The sequence below is a fragment of the Poecilia reticulata genome, linkage group LG14 (assembly GCF_000633615.1).
Source record: "Poecilia reticulata strain Guanapo linkage group LG14, Guppy_female_1.0+MT, whole genome shotgun sequence".
Classification (NCBI taxonomy): Eukaryota; Metazoa; Chordata; class Actinopteri; order Cyprinodontiformes; family Poeciliidae; genus Poecilia; species Poecilia reticulata.
Window position 1 is genome coordinate 14,463,668 of NC_024344.1, and position 14,841 is coordinate 14,478,508.

Below are 14,841 nucleotides of genomic sequence, written 5' to 3' on the forward strand. Positions count from 1 at the left end.
AAATGTAGACCACATTTTGGTTATTGTTAAACATATTTTACATTCTTAATTATGTTTTAAAACGCAACGGAATCAAGTAAATTTATCTTGAAACAATCAAAGGTTGTGGTTTTATTGTCAAATAGTGTTTATTATGTAACAATTTCCCATACAAAACTGTACAAAAATTTAAATTAACAACACGGTTACTGCTTTGTATACAAAAAAAATAGTCATCAGTCTAGTTTCCATTGGATGGAGATTCATGCAGTGGCGTTTTTTTCTTTTTTTTACTGGTTTAGGGTTGTAAAGTTCACAGCACAAAACCGACAGGTCAGCTGGTCAAAGTGGAAAGGAGGTATTCGTTCGTCGGGAAGCTCACTGTTTGTTCATGGTGAGAAAAAAAAAAAGGCACCGCAACGATCCGACATGAAGTTGAAACGGCCTCAGTCATGCTCCACTGCTTATCTGCAGAAAAACATGTGGGAAGGAAAGACGGAAAAAACAAAACTCTACAGCACAGAAAAAAGAGCATCTGTTTGATTTTTTTTCCTGAGATTGTGCAGGAAGTCTTCATGCCGTCGACGCATCATAAACCCAAACCGAAGGACAGTCTGAAGGCCATCTCCACGGGAACCTCCGGCACCGAGTCGTGGAAGCACACGTAGAACTCTTGGGGAACCGGCTCCAGCAGCATCCTCCTGGGAACCAGAACAAAGCAAAGATGTTTATCTTTGAAAGAGGCCTGGAACCGAGGACGAGCGTCCTGATTTAAAACCCCCGACAAAAAGGAAGCGGCTGACTTAGCAGCTCCGTTTGAAGTGAAAGTATTTTTTTTTTTTAAAGATCCTAGATTTTGAGAAGACAAGTTCATATTATTCAAGAGCTTTATTTATCTGTGGACCTCCTGCCTGTTTCTCACACACGTTAAGGGTTCGGTATTTCGTGTGTTTGGACCCAGACGTACCCTATTACCCAGTAAGTCATGGTGGGGGCGGGTTTCCTCTGGTCGGTCCAGTTCTCCGGCTTGCACTGAAACAGAACCCCGTGTTCTTTAACCGGGCCCAGACCCCAGCCGGACCTCTGAGACCGGTCTGCTGCACGGCAACCCTGCAACGACACAAAGCAACGCAGAGTCACGCAACGTCACCGAGCTGGCAGGAGACGCAAAGGATGCTGGGAAGAAAATGAGCTTCTCTGTTTGATTGTAAGACCAAAACCTTTGCAAAGTTTTTCTTCCTTCAAGTGCAAAACAACTCTAACTATTGTTCAACACTGCAAAAACAAAACATCTTACAAAGTATTTTTTATTTAGTTTCTAGACCAAATATCTTGGTACACAAAACTAACTTACAAGTAACATTTCAACAAGACATAGGAGCTTGTTTTAAGTCATCAGCTTCTTAATTTTGATGAAAAAATACTTGTTCAAAGCTCAGATTATTTCACTTCTAACAAGACATTTGGCCCATGTTATAAGTGAATTAATCTGCCAGTGGAATCAGTGCTTTTTGTGTCAACATCAAGGAATTATTCACTTAAAACAAGCTCCTATTTCTCGCTGAAAAGTTAGTTGTAAGTCAGTTTTGTCTTGAAATAAGACAAAGAAACTAGACTAAAAATACTTTGTAAGATTTTGTGTTTTTGCAGTGAAATGAAAAATATCACGCTCACTTAAATTTATCATGCGATTGATTTATCTCATCTATTTAATTGCTATTTACTGTGGTAGTTTAATGCAAACCAAACCAGAATTAGAAAGCGAACGGCCTAGCCGATTTGGGAATGCGTCCCCTCACCCTGGCCGGCAGATTCTGCTGGAAAGCGGCGCGTATGGAGAGGCAGCAGTGGTGGAAGTTGTGTATGAGCTGCGGGTGGATAGAGCCGCTGAGCTGAGCCACTTCTCTGTGAGTGGGAGCGATGAAGATCCCCTGCACCGTCTCCATCAGGACGTAGTGAAACAAGGTGTTCTCCGTTCCCGAGGTCAGTCTGTCACAGACAACACAGCGATCTGTATGGCACAAACACGACTAAACATAAAATCACACAGGAGGAGGCGGTTTATTCTGCGTTACTTTATGGTGTTGTACATTTCCTCCGTCTCCCTGTCAGTCAGGGTTTTCTTCAGGGTCCCCAGGTAGAAGGGGTTTGGATGCTTCATCCTGGGCATCTGGACAGTAATGAGAATTTAAAAAATCTCCCTGAATCTAAGGTTTGTTTTATGAACATCACTGGTTTTGCTACCTGATCTACTTTGAGATGGTTTGAGGATTGTAGAAATAAAGCCTTGCAGAAATAATTGCTTTTAAAAAAAACATGACGGTGAGACTTACAGCAGAAACTTAGTCTATGTTTTCTTTGTAATTTGAAAGATGTTCATTAGATTAAATAACAGTAAATTAGGGGTGTCAAAACTTTTTGTCACATGGGCCAAAATTGTTGAGTCAAAAATACCAACAAATAAACAAATAAAATAGATTTTTGTGTGTGTGTGTGTGTGTGTGTGTGTGTGTGTGTGTAGAAAGGGAATGTTATTAATTGTAAATCCAAAACTTCAAAATAATTTTTTACATTTGCTGTATGAAAAAACATGTACTTTTCAAATTCTTCTAGGCTTATTTGAAGTCACAAAAACAGGATTTGGGTCACTTTCTTTCAAAGCGCATCGCCTCATTGAGCCGATTTTAATAAACTGAATAAACGCTAATTTGGGCAAAGCAAAGCTGTCTTTTCATGTAGACATTGTGTTCGAGTCTGTCCGCTATGACTCAACTTTAACTTTGATTAGACGCCTGAGCCGGATGTAAACCTGGCGTCTTATAATTAAGACTTTACTGCTTAGTTTTTAAGGCCATAATCTGAGTAAAGCAGTTTTATCTTCTCCCATTTTTAGCTTTTGTTTAACATCTTCCAGCTCCGTTTTGTCGCTTGTTGTAACCGCAGGGTGAGTCAAGTGCAAATCAAATGGGATGTGTGACTGATAGGAGCGGAGATGTGTGTGTTTCGTATGCAGTGCGCTGCGCTTGTTACAATCTAATAAACTTCTGCCGATTACTTTCTTTATTTCCTCAACAGGTTGAACAATCTACTGTATGAACACAACTTTATATTGTGTATATCGTGCTTATTAATAGTGCTACAGAGTGTAACTCGTCCAATAAAGCGAATAATTTTGAGTGGGGCTCTGACTCTTAACTCCACGTTGCAGTAAAGCTTCCTGTTGTGCAACGCTAATTTTACCTTCCCAACAAGACGGCCATTTTTTGCCAAAATGTTTTTTTGTTGCAGTCATTTTTTTACTTTTGGTAAAAACTGACTGTACCTTGAAGAGGCCTCCACTGCCTCCGCTCCCATCAGACCCCAGAGAGTCCTGCCTGCCCCCGATCCGTCTCCCTGAGTCTGGGGTGGAGTGAGGGCTGAGACCCGGAGCCGCTGGCGAACCGGACCCGGCGTCCATCGGACCCTCGCTCCCGCTGTCCGACAAGCTCCTCTGCGGGCTGGACTTACGGGACTTCTCGCCGAACAGGCTGCGCCCTCTGTGCCCGGACGGAGACCCTCGAATGGCCCCAGCCAGCTTGCTGAGGACGGGGGACGAGGACGCCAGGCTGTCGAGGCGGTCCCGGGTCGTGGCGGCCGGCAGGAACCAGTCGGCGCAGGAGAGGCAGGGAGCGGACGGGACGTTCAGCCGCTCCTCCATGGCCGCCTCCAGCGCGTTCAGCTGCAGGAGGGTGGCTTTGACCTGACGACACAGCAGGACTTCAAGCGTCTTCATTTCAATCTGGAGCCGATTAGCAGATCAGCTGCGACAAAAACCCCCACCTGATCCACATAAACACAATCAGGTCCTGGAGAGCCCAGAGCCGGAGACGCGCACCCGCCCGCCTCCAACAGGACGCACTGCATAAAGTGTCTCTGAGGCGCAGACAGGCAGACGGACAGATGACTGTAGCTTCACAAAAGCAGTTTTGACCATTTCAAAAACACAGGTTAAAAGTTTCTCCTCTCACCAGCCCCACTATGAGGAGGAAGTGTCGCCCCGGAGGCTGGCTGAAGCCCGGCGCCAGCCCTCCGCTGGCTCTCTGCTGCAGGAACACTTCTCTCCAGATGACCAGCTGACCGACACGCTGCTCCGACGCCAGCGGCAGCAGGCAGAAGTGCTGGCAGTACAGACACACGTCCAGCAGGTCCTCCTTTGGGAGATGGTTGGCAATCAGGTAGGACTGATGGCAGAGAGGCACAAAACGACGTAGTGGAAGGAAAATCATACATGGCTTTAGAAAAGTAAGGTAAAATCTTAAAAAGGTCGACACACACACATATATTCTTCCTCCTTTAACCTCGAGTTTGTCTATCGCAAAAAACTCATTAAAAAAGGAGTTTGTGGTTGTCACTTGAGAAAACATTTTAAAAGCAGTGTGAATACATTCCCACCTAACAATTAGAGCATCTTGTGTAAACAGTCTCCATTTTATTTGTCTGTAACAACTGCAGGTTGGTGTCCAGACTGTAGTGTGAGCTTGTTTCCACTTTGACTCTTACCTTGTAGAACAAACAGGAGCCGAGTATAACATAGAGACGCCTCAGGCCAAAGAAGTCCTCAGACTGCAAAAAAAACAAAGCAAAGTGTAGATAAATATGGAGAGGTCTGTAATTAGTTAATGCTGAAAAGGAATCAAATTTCATTAGGTAAAAATAATCAGAGCATCAGTTGACATAAACACGTTTCTAAAAACAGGCTAACCTAACTTAACCTGACCTAACTTGTGTTCCTGCACCACAAGTTTCACTCATGGATGAACAAAACATTCAGTTTTTATAATCTGGAATAATTCAACCAGTCTCACCATTTCTCCAAAGTCAGAGGACTCGAAATCCGAGAGAACTGTATCCACCTCCATCTGAGGAGAACACGCACCACAATACAGCATAGATTAATTTTATTTTAATTAAACGGCCATGTTACACACGAACACAAGGGGGCACCACAGCCGCACACATGTGGCGTGAGAAGAAGCCGGACAAACCTTAATTTCAGGAGGCAAAGTGAGCCATCGGACGGCCGGCAGTCCATCCAGGAAAAGGCTCCCCGAAACGTCGGGCGGCGGCGGCGAGCCTTCCCTCAGGCGCCACGGCTGGATGAGCTGCTGGAAGAACAAGCAGAAGAAATGGTCCAACCTGGGGGCGTGGTCCGGCTTACAGAACGCGCTGCGGAGGACACGTCGAGGATGACAAAGAAAAAAAAAACGTGAAAGATCATGCCCCAAAATCCAAGAGACAAGAGGTAGAGAACGACGAGAGACCGACCTGTTCAAAGAGCCGTACATCACCTTCAGCGTTCGCACCACGTCGCCAACCACCGTCTGCAGGGACAGCAGCGGGACCCTGCGAGAAGGCAGGGATGAAGTTAAAGACATGCCGGGCTAAACTCCAGCTTCAGCAGTGTTAGCGCAATGTAGAGAAAAGAAAACGTCCGGCTGGAAGCAGAACGTTTGTCTTATTTCTGCGTGTTTGACTTCAACGAGTCGGATCGACTTCACCGTTTCTCTAACGGTGAGGTTATAACGGCGTTCCTAGTTGGTCTGGAAGATTCTGAAAAAGTATTAGATTTGCTCATTTTCCAGGTGTAGATAACTAGGGGAACATTTTTGCTTCCATTCCTCGTTCTTTGAGACATTTTCTCTCACTGTCTGACAAAATCAGACCAGTTAGGATTACCAAAAGTTATTTATATTTGCCAAATGTCAAAATAATAAAAGAGAGTCAGAAGTTTACATATATTTATGTTTTTGGGTGTCCTTCCATAAGCTTCTCACCATAGTTTACACGAATGTTTCTGCTTCCAGAGGTAACCGAGTCAGGTCTTACAAAGGCCTTCTTAGCTCTGTCCACATGTTTTCTAAGGGACAGAGATCAGGACTTTGTGACAGTCACTCCATAATACTGTCTTTGTTGTCCCTAAACTACTTTGTAGCTGATCTGGTAAAGGGTCCTTGTCCCTTTGGAAGGCCTATATGAGCGTAAGATTTAACTTGCGCTCATAACCCTAACCCTAGTGGCTGACGTCTTGAGATGGACTTTCAATGTTTGTTACTCATGAAGTCTTATGGAGTCCAAACAACATGACGACGCCGGCCTGTCCCTTCACACTGGGGATGGTGCCTTCAAGCTTCCCTCACTCTCCTCCAAGGGTCTGGACAATGAAAGGCCAAACCCTTCAATGTCTTCGTCATTGGAGGCATTTACAAACTGGAGTTAGTCTTTTTAATGTTGTTGTTGGAGTGATAGCCTCTCCGTCGCTGGCTTTAACCAACACCAGCCCAGCACTGGTTTCAGCGGTGATCATGTGTTTGCACTAACGTAAAACTGTTTAAACAGTTGAATTTGGAGTTATTGAGGTCCGTAATTCAACTTCTGACATATTGACTAACTTTTTTTGATTACTCCATGATGTCACACCGGGAGTGTTTAAAATACGCCCGCAGAAGGGATTCCCATTAACTCAAAGGTTGTAAATTTGAAAATAAATAAATAAAAATCATATTTACGGCATTTAGTAAATGGAAGATATTTTAGTAATTCTTACTGATATTAAACATTAAATATTTGATCTGATTGGAAGCCAGACAGTAAGAAAACAAAAAAAGCTCTTTCAGCTGTAGGATCACAGCTTTCATGCATGAATTATCTTCTCCGGGGAAAGCCCTGACGACTAACTTGGCAAACTATTGGCGATGGCTCCTTCCTCTAAACAGGCATCCATCTTCAAAACAAAGGAGGTAAAGAGAAGCACATGTTTAAAACGCATCTGAAGAAAGCAGATGGGTTTTTCAGGTTGCTCTCTTAAATCTTGACTTCAACAAAAATATATTTCTTTGACCGATTCAGGCCCCGGCGTTTGTTTCCGGCTTCTTTTCCCCGTAATGACAACTTGTGGAACAGTAGCCTCTTGGGTCTGTGTGTGCGTGTTGCATGGGTGTGTTTGCTTGGTGCCGCACGCCTCTACCTCTGAGCAGGAAGACCGACGACCAGCAGGTTATTGCGCTCCTTCCAGTAGCCAACGTGAACCAGATGTTTCCCGAGCAACAGAGACGAGCTGAGCGAGGGAGCAGCAGAATGGAAAGACGACGAGAGAAAAAAAGATAATGCCAAAGGTCAATGCTGACTTGCATGCAAATAAGGTTTAATAAGTAAAGTTATCTGTCATTTTTTCCCCAATAACTGGCAGGAAGAATACTGAATTATCATTTGCCATTAGAGACAAACGATCAAGAAACATTTCAAAGGATTACATGCACTCATTACTGCCATAGCTCTCACTAATTTGGGGTCTTTAACACATTTTAAAGTTTTTTTTCTCCCACAGGAAGTTAGATTTATACAGCAAACAGCTCCATGTTACATGTTACTGTGGTTTCCTCTGATCCAAACATCGTTGGCCTCAAATATATTCATACATCTAAACTTTTGAATAACTGCTTTGGCTTGTAGTTTTTTTCCATTGGTCTTTTGGTAGAGTTGGAAGTTAGTTTTCTAACTTTCTAAATTTTAGGTATACTTTACAGATTTTCAATGGAATTCAGATATTTTTTTTCTTTTTTAAATCTCCTTAAGATTAGCATACTTTATCTGTCCTGAAGCAGGTTTGGGATCATTGTCCTGTAGGAAAAACACATTTTAGACCAAGTTTCAACCGTATGAGCAAAACTGCTGGTTGCCTTCAGATGAAATGAAAGAGATTAAGATGAACAAGAACCAAAAGAATTGCCAACACTAAAGCCTGCAATAATCTACAAACTGCTGGGGTGTTTTTTTTACTGACCACATCACAACAGATTGAGTGGATGTCAATTTTAAAAAAGCAATGCATTACTTTTACACCTTCAAGAGTCACTAAAATCAAGAGTGGGCCAAATATCTTTCCTGCAGAAATGTTTTATAGTCAGAAGAGTCAAAGACTGTGTTGACTGACCACAATGAGGAGAAGAGCGTTACGATTGGTCGAGCTGAGGGTTTCAAATCAATGAAAAAGTTACCGGCTGATTCACCAAAGTGGATGCAACACTGACTAAATCTAAGCTCTTCAGCTTTAAGCGTTTCGGTGTTGAAACTTGGACACAGTTGGGTTCTCCAGCAGGACGGTGACTCCAAACACTCATCCAAACTGACTTTACAAAGGAAAACAGCAAACATTAAGTTTCTGGAATAGCTTTGGCAAAACCCCAAATTCAACCTCAAATTTATGGACTATGTCTAAAAGACCGGATGATGCTAAGATGTTAAATAAAAAATAGGAAAAAAAAGAGCGGTCAAATGTCCTCCCACAACCTGTGGTATAATCTGCCTAGACTCTAGAGGATATTGCTGGAGAAAGACACCGCAACCCTCAGGCAGATATAAAAGACGTTTAGAAGTTTTACATAATAAGAGAATTAAAGGTTATGTAACGACAGAATCTCTAGATCATCTTTGCTTTGCTGGAGCGTAAACTGACTGTGACACCTTCCAGGCGAGTCGCTGTCCCAACCTGATGATGTGGCCTCCTGTGACGTTCTCCAGCATGTCGCACAGAGTAAGGAAGATGCCTCTCACTCCTTTCAGCTGGCTGGATGCTTCAGACACTGGGTACTGGTACAGGATCTCCTCCTGAACAGATAAAGTCACTTAGTTCAGGAATCAGGGTTTTCATCGACTCAAATTTAAGACTTTTTAAGACCACTGAGAATGAAATTTAATGCCGTAGTACCAAAATGCTTTGTACGTGTTGCCAACAGAAGTGAGCCAGTGGCAAAGACGAACAAGCAAACTGGTGATAAATTTGCAAAAAAAGCTAGCTAGAAGGGGTATATTAGTAGCTAGTTAGTGGTAGCCCAACCACCCCAAGTCACAAAATGCAATGAAGATGTCTATGCATGACTCAAATTGTAGCCTGACATAAAGTCCTGCAAGGAAAATAAACTACATATAATATATGACATGAATTAGTCCTGCCATGGCTAAATTTAAGACCTGCGATTAATGTATTTAACACTAACTTATATTTTTTGAATGAATTTAAGTCATTTAAGGCCTTAATTCCAGATATAAGACTTTTTAAGTATGCGTGGACACCCTGGAAATACACTGTGTAAAATATGGCCTGCTTCTTGAAAATTACATATCAGGCTTAGAGAGACGTCGCTGGTTAGCCAAGCAGCACCAAAAAAAAAAAAAAAAAAAAAAAACGGTACATAAAAATGTGCAGGATCTAGTCTTGGAAGATCAGTAACCAAAACATCTGCTGGGTGTAGAAGAATAGATGGACAAGCGAGTGGATGTTTATGCTGCCTCAATAACGCTGGGCTGGGTTAGATTTAACACGCTCGGTTATGTTTACACACACTTCATAATTCATTTTATTTGTTGTTTTCTTTATTTATCTTGGATATTTCAAATGTCTTCCAGTTCCAATGTTCCTCAGAATATGATGTTTATTGATCTTTGAGAATGTGTTCTTGCATTTTTATGCCATTATTACTAATATATTACTTGAAAATGGTCGTAAGTCAACAAAATTATTGTTTATCGCATTAAGTTCTGGGACAATTTATTGTCCAGCCAAAATTTGTTATCATGACAGGCCTAATTACTAACACTGACGAAAGCACAATGAGACAAAACGTACTAATTCGGAGCATTGCTGGTGTATTAGCATTCCTTCCAGTAGTGGGAATTTAAGGCCTGAATGGTGAGAGTGGGAACTGAAAACCCCTAAATGAACTACAGCCTTGGCAACTGGAGCAAAAGACCCACAAAAGATACCGACCATTAGGTCGAGAAAGCGCGCTGGGAGGCTTTTGAAGTGTGAGAGCTCGTATCAACAACTCTGCGGAACCGAAACTCTAACCTGCAGCAGCTGCTGAACGTCTCACGTTCCACCGCCCTGCAATCATGAGACTAAAGAATCAAAGTCACGGTTTAGAGGGTATGCACGCAGCACTGTCATTTAGAAAGTCGGCCGCTCGCTGATGTGGCTCTGGACAAGCCGTAGTTTAGGTCCAGATAAATGCAAAAAAATAAAAAATAAATAAATCTGGCACGCAGATACACCGAGAAGGAGCAAAGGGAACAGCAAAGCATGACCGCTGAGCTGAGCACTTGTAATTACACCGTCAGTCAGACGTGCTTCTCACAGCAGCAGTGCACAACGGGGAAGCCGTGTCCACGCTTCCAATCTGAACGGACCTACAAACTTGGTTCTGATAATAAAAAAATAAAAATAAATAAAAAAAGCGGGGGGTTTGGAGGAATAGCTCGTTGTTGTTACGCTCTGATCCAAAACAGATTTGATTAAGGCTTCGTAGAGCTCAGCTGACAGCGTTTAAATCGTGGGTCATTTTCTGTAAGGAGCCGAACTAATCACGAAGCTTTCTGACGTCTCTTTTCCTTCGTCCTGGAAGTCGTCCACAGCGGTAGTTTCCAGAAAACGTCCGGAGGGATTCGCTTTTAATCCTGTGATTTCCTTCTCAACTTTTCTTCTTAGCACTCAATTACCTGGATCCGCTTTCTGGGAGCCAACATAATTAAAGTGGTCTGAGCGATGTCCTAATGGAGGTTTACAAGCGTTGCTGAGAGTCAAAGTAATGATTTAGTCTCCACAAGAATTTGCTTTCCAAAGGGATGGAAAAGTGTTTAGACGTCCACGGTTTGAGCAGAAGCAGCCTTTTGTTCTGTGAATGCGGTTTGATTTGTAGTCATCTCGCATAATAAACCGGCCCAGGCTGTTTTTGTCCACTCTCAGCCCCCATTGCATGCTTGGCTTCAGTCTTCTTAGTGTTTCCTCTAAAGGCTTGTGGCTTTAAACAACAACCGGCTTCCAATCAACAATTTCCAAGACTGCGGAAATGTTGGAGTTTTATGTTTAATTCAACAGCATTAGCATAAACCCAGTTTAATGTTGGCCCTTTTCAGTGATTTTATTTTCCTGGCAAACGGTTCTGACAGGGTGAAGCTGGTCAAAGTCCTTCCACTGGCTCCACGGAGCTCAGAGAACAGACTTCTGTTGGTTTACACATCACTGAATGGGACACACATATTTGTGACACTAAAAGTCAGATCACTCAGGTCTTCTGGTTCTCCTCTGCATCCCCAGAACCAGAACCAAACATGGAGAGGATTCAGCTTCTATGCTCCAGGAATCTAGGAAAACTTCCAGAAAACTGCAAAGCTGGCAAAACACTGAATTCCTTTAAATCAAGGCTAAAAACCCACCTGTTTAGAGTCGTCCTTGATTCATAATCAATAAACAATGATCAATGTATTTGTCGTATATTTGCTTCATGATTTTGATGGTTCATAATTGTGATGCACTTTGAACTGCCTTGTTGCCTGTAATAAATTAATGACATGATAAATTAAAAAGAGCTTGATCATTTCTATTCTCATGATTTTTTGAAGGGAAATTTTGTTAACAAAGAAATTCCAATTTTATTCATGGCTTAAGATGTGGGTTGTTTTTAATTGCGTCTTATTTTTTTGTTTCTGGTTATTGCGTTTTATTTTGGAAATTTAAAATATCTTTCCGTTACAATGTTAAGAGTTTTTTACTAAATTACAAGTTATTGGTCTTTTGGAAGGAAAACTTGCTTTATTATATTTCTTGAAAAAGGCCTCAATCGTTTATTGCAATAATTACTGAGACAATTTATTGTCCAGCGAAGTTTGTCATTGTGACAGGCCTACTTGTTGCTAAAAATGATCCTGACGATGGATGAATAATGAAAAAGAATAACGGATCAATAGGACATTTAGACAACAGAATAAGTAATAAAGACTGGATATAAAATTATCTTCCTGTCTTTGATATTCTCACTCCATACTTATTCAAATATGGGAAAAACCTCAACAAAACTCCACACTTTTTCAGGCTGTGAACAAATTCTCTGCATTAAGGTCAGAAAACCAGGTGCCAAGACTCAGATCACACTCATTTTAGGTTTACTAGCTATAAAAAGCATTGAATTTTCCACTTGTTCTGAGCCAAAGTCAACTTTCCTACTTAGAAACCTCATATTTACTTTATTAAAACAGCACCACACGTCCCATAAAACAACCAGATGTTTTATCGTTTCCTTTTAGCTCAAACAGTGACTAAAAACAACTCCGTAAACTCCAGAATGAGCCGTTTCCGGTGATTCTGATCAGGAAATAATCACCTAGTGGTTTGTTACAGGTTGTGCAGAGACCGACCTCTTCCTGCAGAGACGAAGAGTCCAGTTTGAGCGACAGGTACATGACGATGTGCGGGATGTGTCCGATGGCCATCTGGAGCTCGGCCGTGTCCTCCCCCCACAACAAGCGCACCAGCTGGCTGACTGGTGGAGAGGCCTTCATCTTCTGGGCCGGAGAGAAGTCGCTGGGAGCAGCGCTGTCCACCGGCGCCGCCGTCTCCAGCGTCAGCTTCACCTGGTGGAAGCAGATGTAGAGCCAGGTGAAGGAGAAGAGCTGTGTCTAAAAGATGCTCTGGTCATAGACCAACGCAAAGCAGATGGGAAGATGTGCTAAATGCAAATGCACGCCACACTTTTCAGATTTTTTTCTTTGCAAATAACGTTGACACCCGTGAGTCAATTTCCCCATCACTTCACAATTATAAAATTACATTTTAAAAAATGACAGTAAATGAAACATGGATAAATTCTGAATGTAGAAAACAAAAGCAAAATAAAATGTTACATTAAGTTAAAAAATTGTACTAAATAAATACATAGAAATTATTATTATTATTAAATTAAAAATACATATAAAGAGGAAACTAATAATAATAAGATTGGAAACAAATTGGAACACTTAATAACAATTATTAGTTATTTTTATTTTTTATTTGTTAGATGCAATAGTATGTGCATAATTTACTTTATCAAGTCATTTATTTATTTATGTTTATTGCCAATTAAGTCAGAATCCATCATCCTATTTATCACATACAAACTCAACGATGTGCCTATAAATCTGAAAGTACAAAAAAACAGAAAGCTATGAACAAGCCCAGCAGTGTAAAGACTTCAGTCCTGAGATGATCACTGAGCAAATGGGAACAGGATGGCAGCCGAGAGAAGAAAAACACTCTTTCTCCTAGAAAGCAGTAAGAAGTCTGTGCGTTTCTGAGCATCTCTGATAAACTAAAAACCACACTTCTGCCAAGCCATGAGTGAGTGTAGTCAGCTTCTCCTAATTGGAAACAGACTGGAGTCATTTCAACAAACACACATCGCTGGCACCGTCAAAACACTTTCAGGAATAATAAAGGGTCTCGGCTTGGTTATTGTTATTTTTAAATGTTTTTAAAATGCAGAATCGTAGCATATCATCAAAGCAGACCTACTTCAAAATGTGTTGTTTTTTTTTTGTTTGTTTTAAAGGGACAGAGTTCATTTCTTGTTATTTTTTACGTTTCCTTTGAGAATTGCTTTTTCACAGCGTTCCTCCACATTTTCATGTCTGAATTACAGGAACCATTATAAATGAAATTCAAGACGTGTATCACAACAGAGATGCACAAAACAAAAATGCATATTTTATAACAGTACAGCCAAACAAAATGAACAAAATGAATGCAGCATCGAATGGGTTCGCAACAGAAGACGAACATCGTCCTGCAAACTTTCCAAAAACAGATGCAAGACGCTAGCTAGCAGGGTCAGGAAAGGTCATTTTGTTACACATTTTCAGCAACAAGGCAATTCAAAGTGGTTTACATGATTTAGAAAGAAATACAAACAAATCAAAGCTAGCTAGCAGGGGTATGTTAGCAGCTAGTTAGCTAGCAGTAGCCTGAGCCGCCGTGAAACAAACATCTGCGATGAAGATGTTTGTGATTGACTCAGACTTTTAGCTGGCAGAAAAGTAAATTTATGCGACATAAATTTAAGACTTGAGATTAAAGTATTTAAGGCTATCTTGCATTTTCCTAATGAATTTAATACATTTTAAGGCCTTAATTCTAGATACATGAACGTAAGACTTTTTAAGGACACCGTGGGATGGATAGATCTTTGGGTCCTAAACAATAGGATAGAGAATAAAGGCTGGAAAACCACATATTTTCCTGACTTCCATTTTCTTTTTCCATGCTTTTCCAAACCTGGAAAATACAGACAAGAAATTCCAGGCTATCCCGTGGAATATAAGAACCCTATCAGGTTTAATATGAACATTGTTTGGGTTGGCAGGAATAACATAGTAGCTGTAAAGCCTTCTATGTCTGTATGTTACTCTGTCTTCCAGCTCCGACCAAATATGACATTAAAAAAAGATCAAATTACCGTGCCAGAAAGGTGAAAGCTATATTTTTCTAATCCAACGGTCTGTGCAGAGCCTGTCAGCTCTAACCACAGGCCGCCGGCCCCTCCAGCAGGCCCCTACATCAAGGCTCCCAGCTATTTTAGCCCCTTTTACTGGAAGACTGTCATTACGGACCCAGTGGCCAATCCTGATTCATCATGTGATGAACCTTTCCACTTATTAACCCGACTAAATGCCCCGTCCTAGCGGCGAGGTCTGAACACAACCAGCAGGATTTAACTTGACCTTTGTTTTTAATTATTACAGTAAATGATGCAAGTGAATGTGACCCGAACGCATTAAACGTAGACATGAGTGAGACAGTTCAGACCTCAGAGTCGGGAGAAAAAAGCCTGAATGGGCAAACTGCAGCACTTTCCTTGGTGAATTATACGGCTGTGGTCAGGCGTGAGTGTGCTTTCATTGAAATTCCAGCCTGTTGATGTCAGTCATTTACCAACCATCCATTGATGGACACACACACACACACACACATACACGCACACACACACACACACACACACACACACACACACACACACA

The 14,841-nt window shown here is 41.6% G+C and overlaps 1 protein-coding gene across 2 annotated transcripts in view; it reads right to left on the reverse strand.

Annotated features, from left to right (window-relative positions):
* Positions 1-103: 103 nt before the first annotated feature.
* Positions 104-14,841, reverse strand: part of intu (inturned planar cell polarity protein) — a 21,383-nt gene continuing 6,645 nt past the window's right edge. For both annotated transcript variants that reach the window (XM_008427937.2, XM_008427936.2), the window contains exons 4-17: positions 12,205-12,420; positions 8,504-8,622; positions 6,983-7,072; positions 5,284-5,361; positions 5,004-5,184; positions 4,824-4,877; positions 4,519-4,581; positions 3,987-4,199; positions 3,799-3,891; positions 3,302-3,718; positions 2,055-2,149; positions 1,779-1,968; positions 947-1,089; positions 104-680 (exon numbers count right to left, since the gene is read on the reverse strand). In XM_008427937.2, the coding sequence (XP_008426159.1) occupies positions 569-680; positions 947-1,089; positions 1,779-1,968; positions 2,055-2,149; positions 3,302-3,718; positions 3,799-3,891; positions 3,987-4,199; positions 4,519-4,581; positions 4,824-4,877; positions 5,004-5,184; positions 5,284-5,361; positions 6,983-7,072; positions 8,504-8,622; positions 12,205-12,420 (2,064 nt within the window). In that variant the 3' untranslated portion in view covers positions 104-568. The remainder of the gene's footprint in view (positions 681-946; positions 1,090-1,778; positions 1,969-2,054; positions 2,150-3,301; positions 3,719-3,798; positions 3,892-3,986; positions 4,200-4,518; positions 4,582-4,823; positions 4,878-5,003; positions 5,185-5,283; positions 5,362-6,982; positions 7,073-8,503; positions 8,623-12,204; positions 12,421-14,841) is intronic.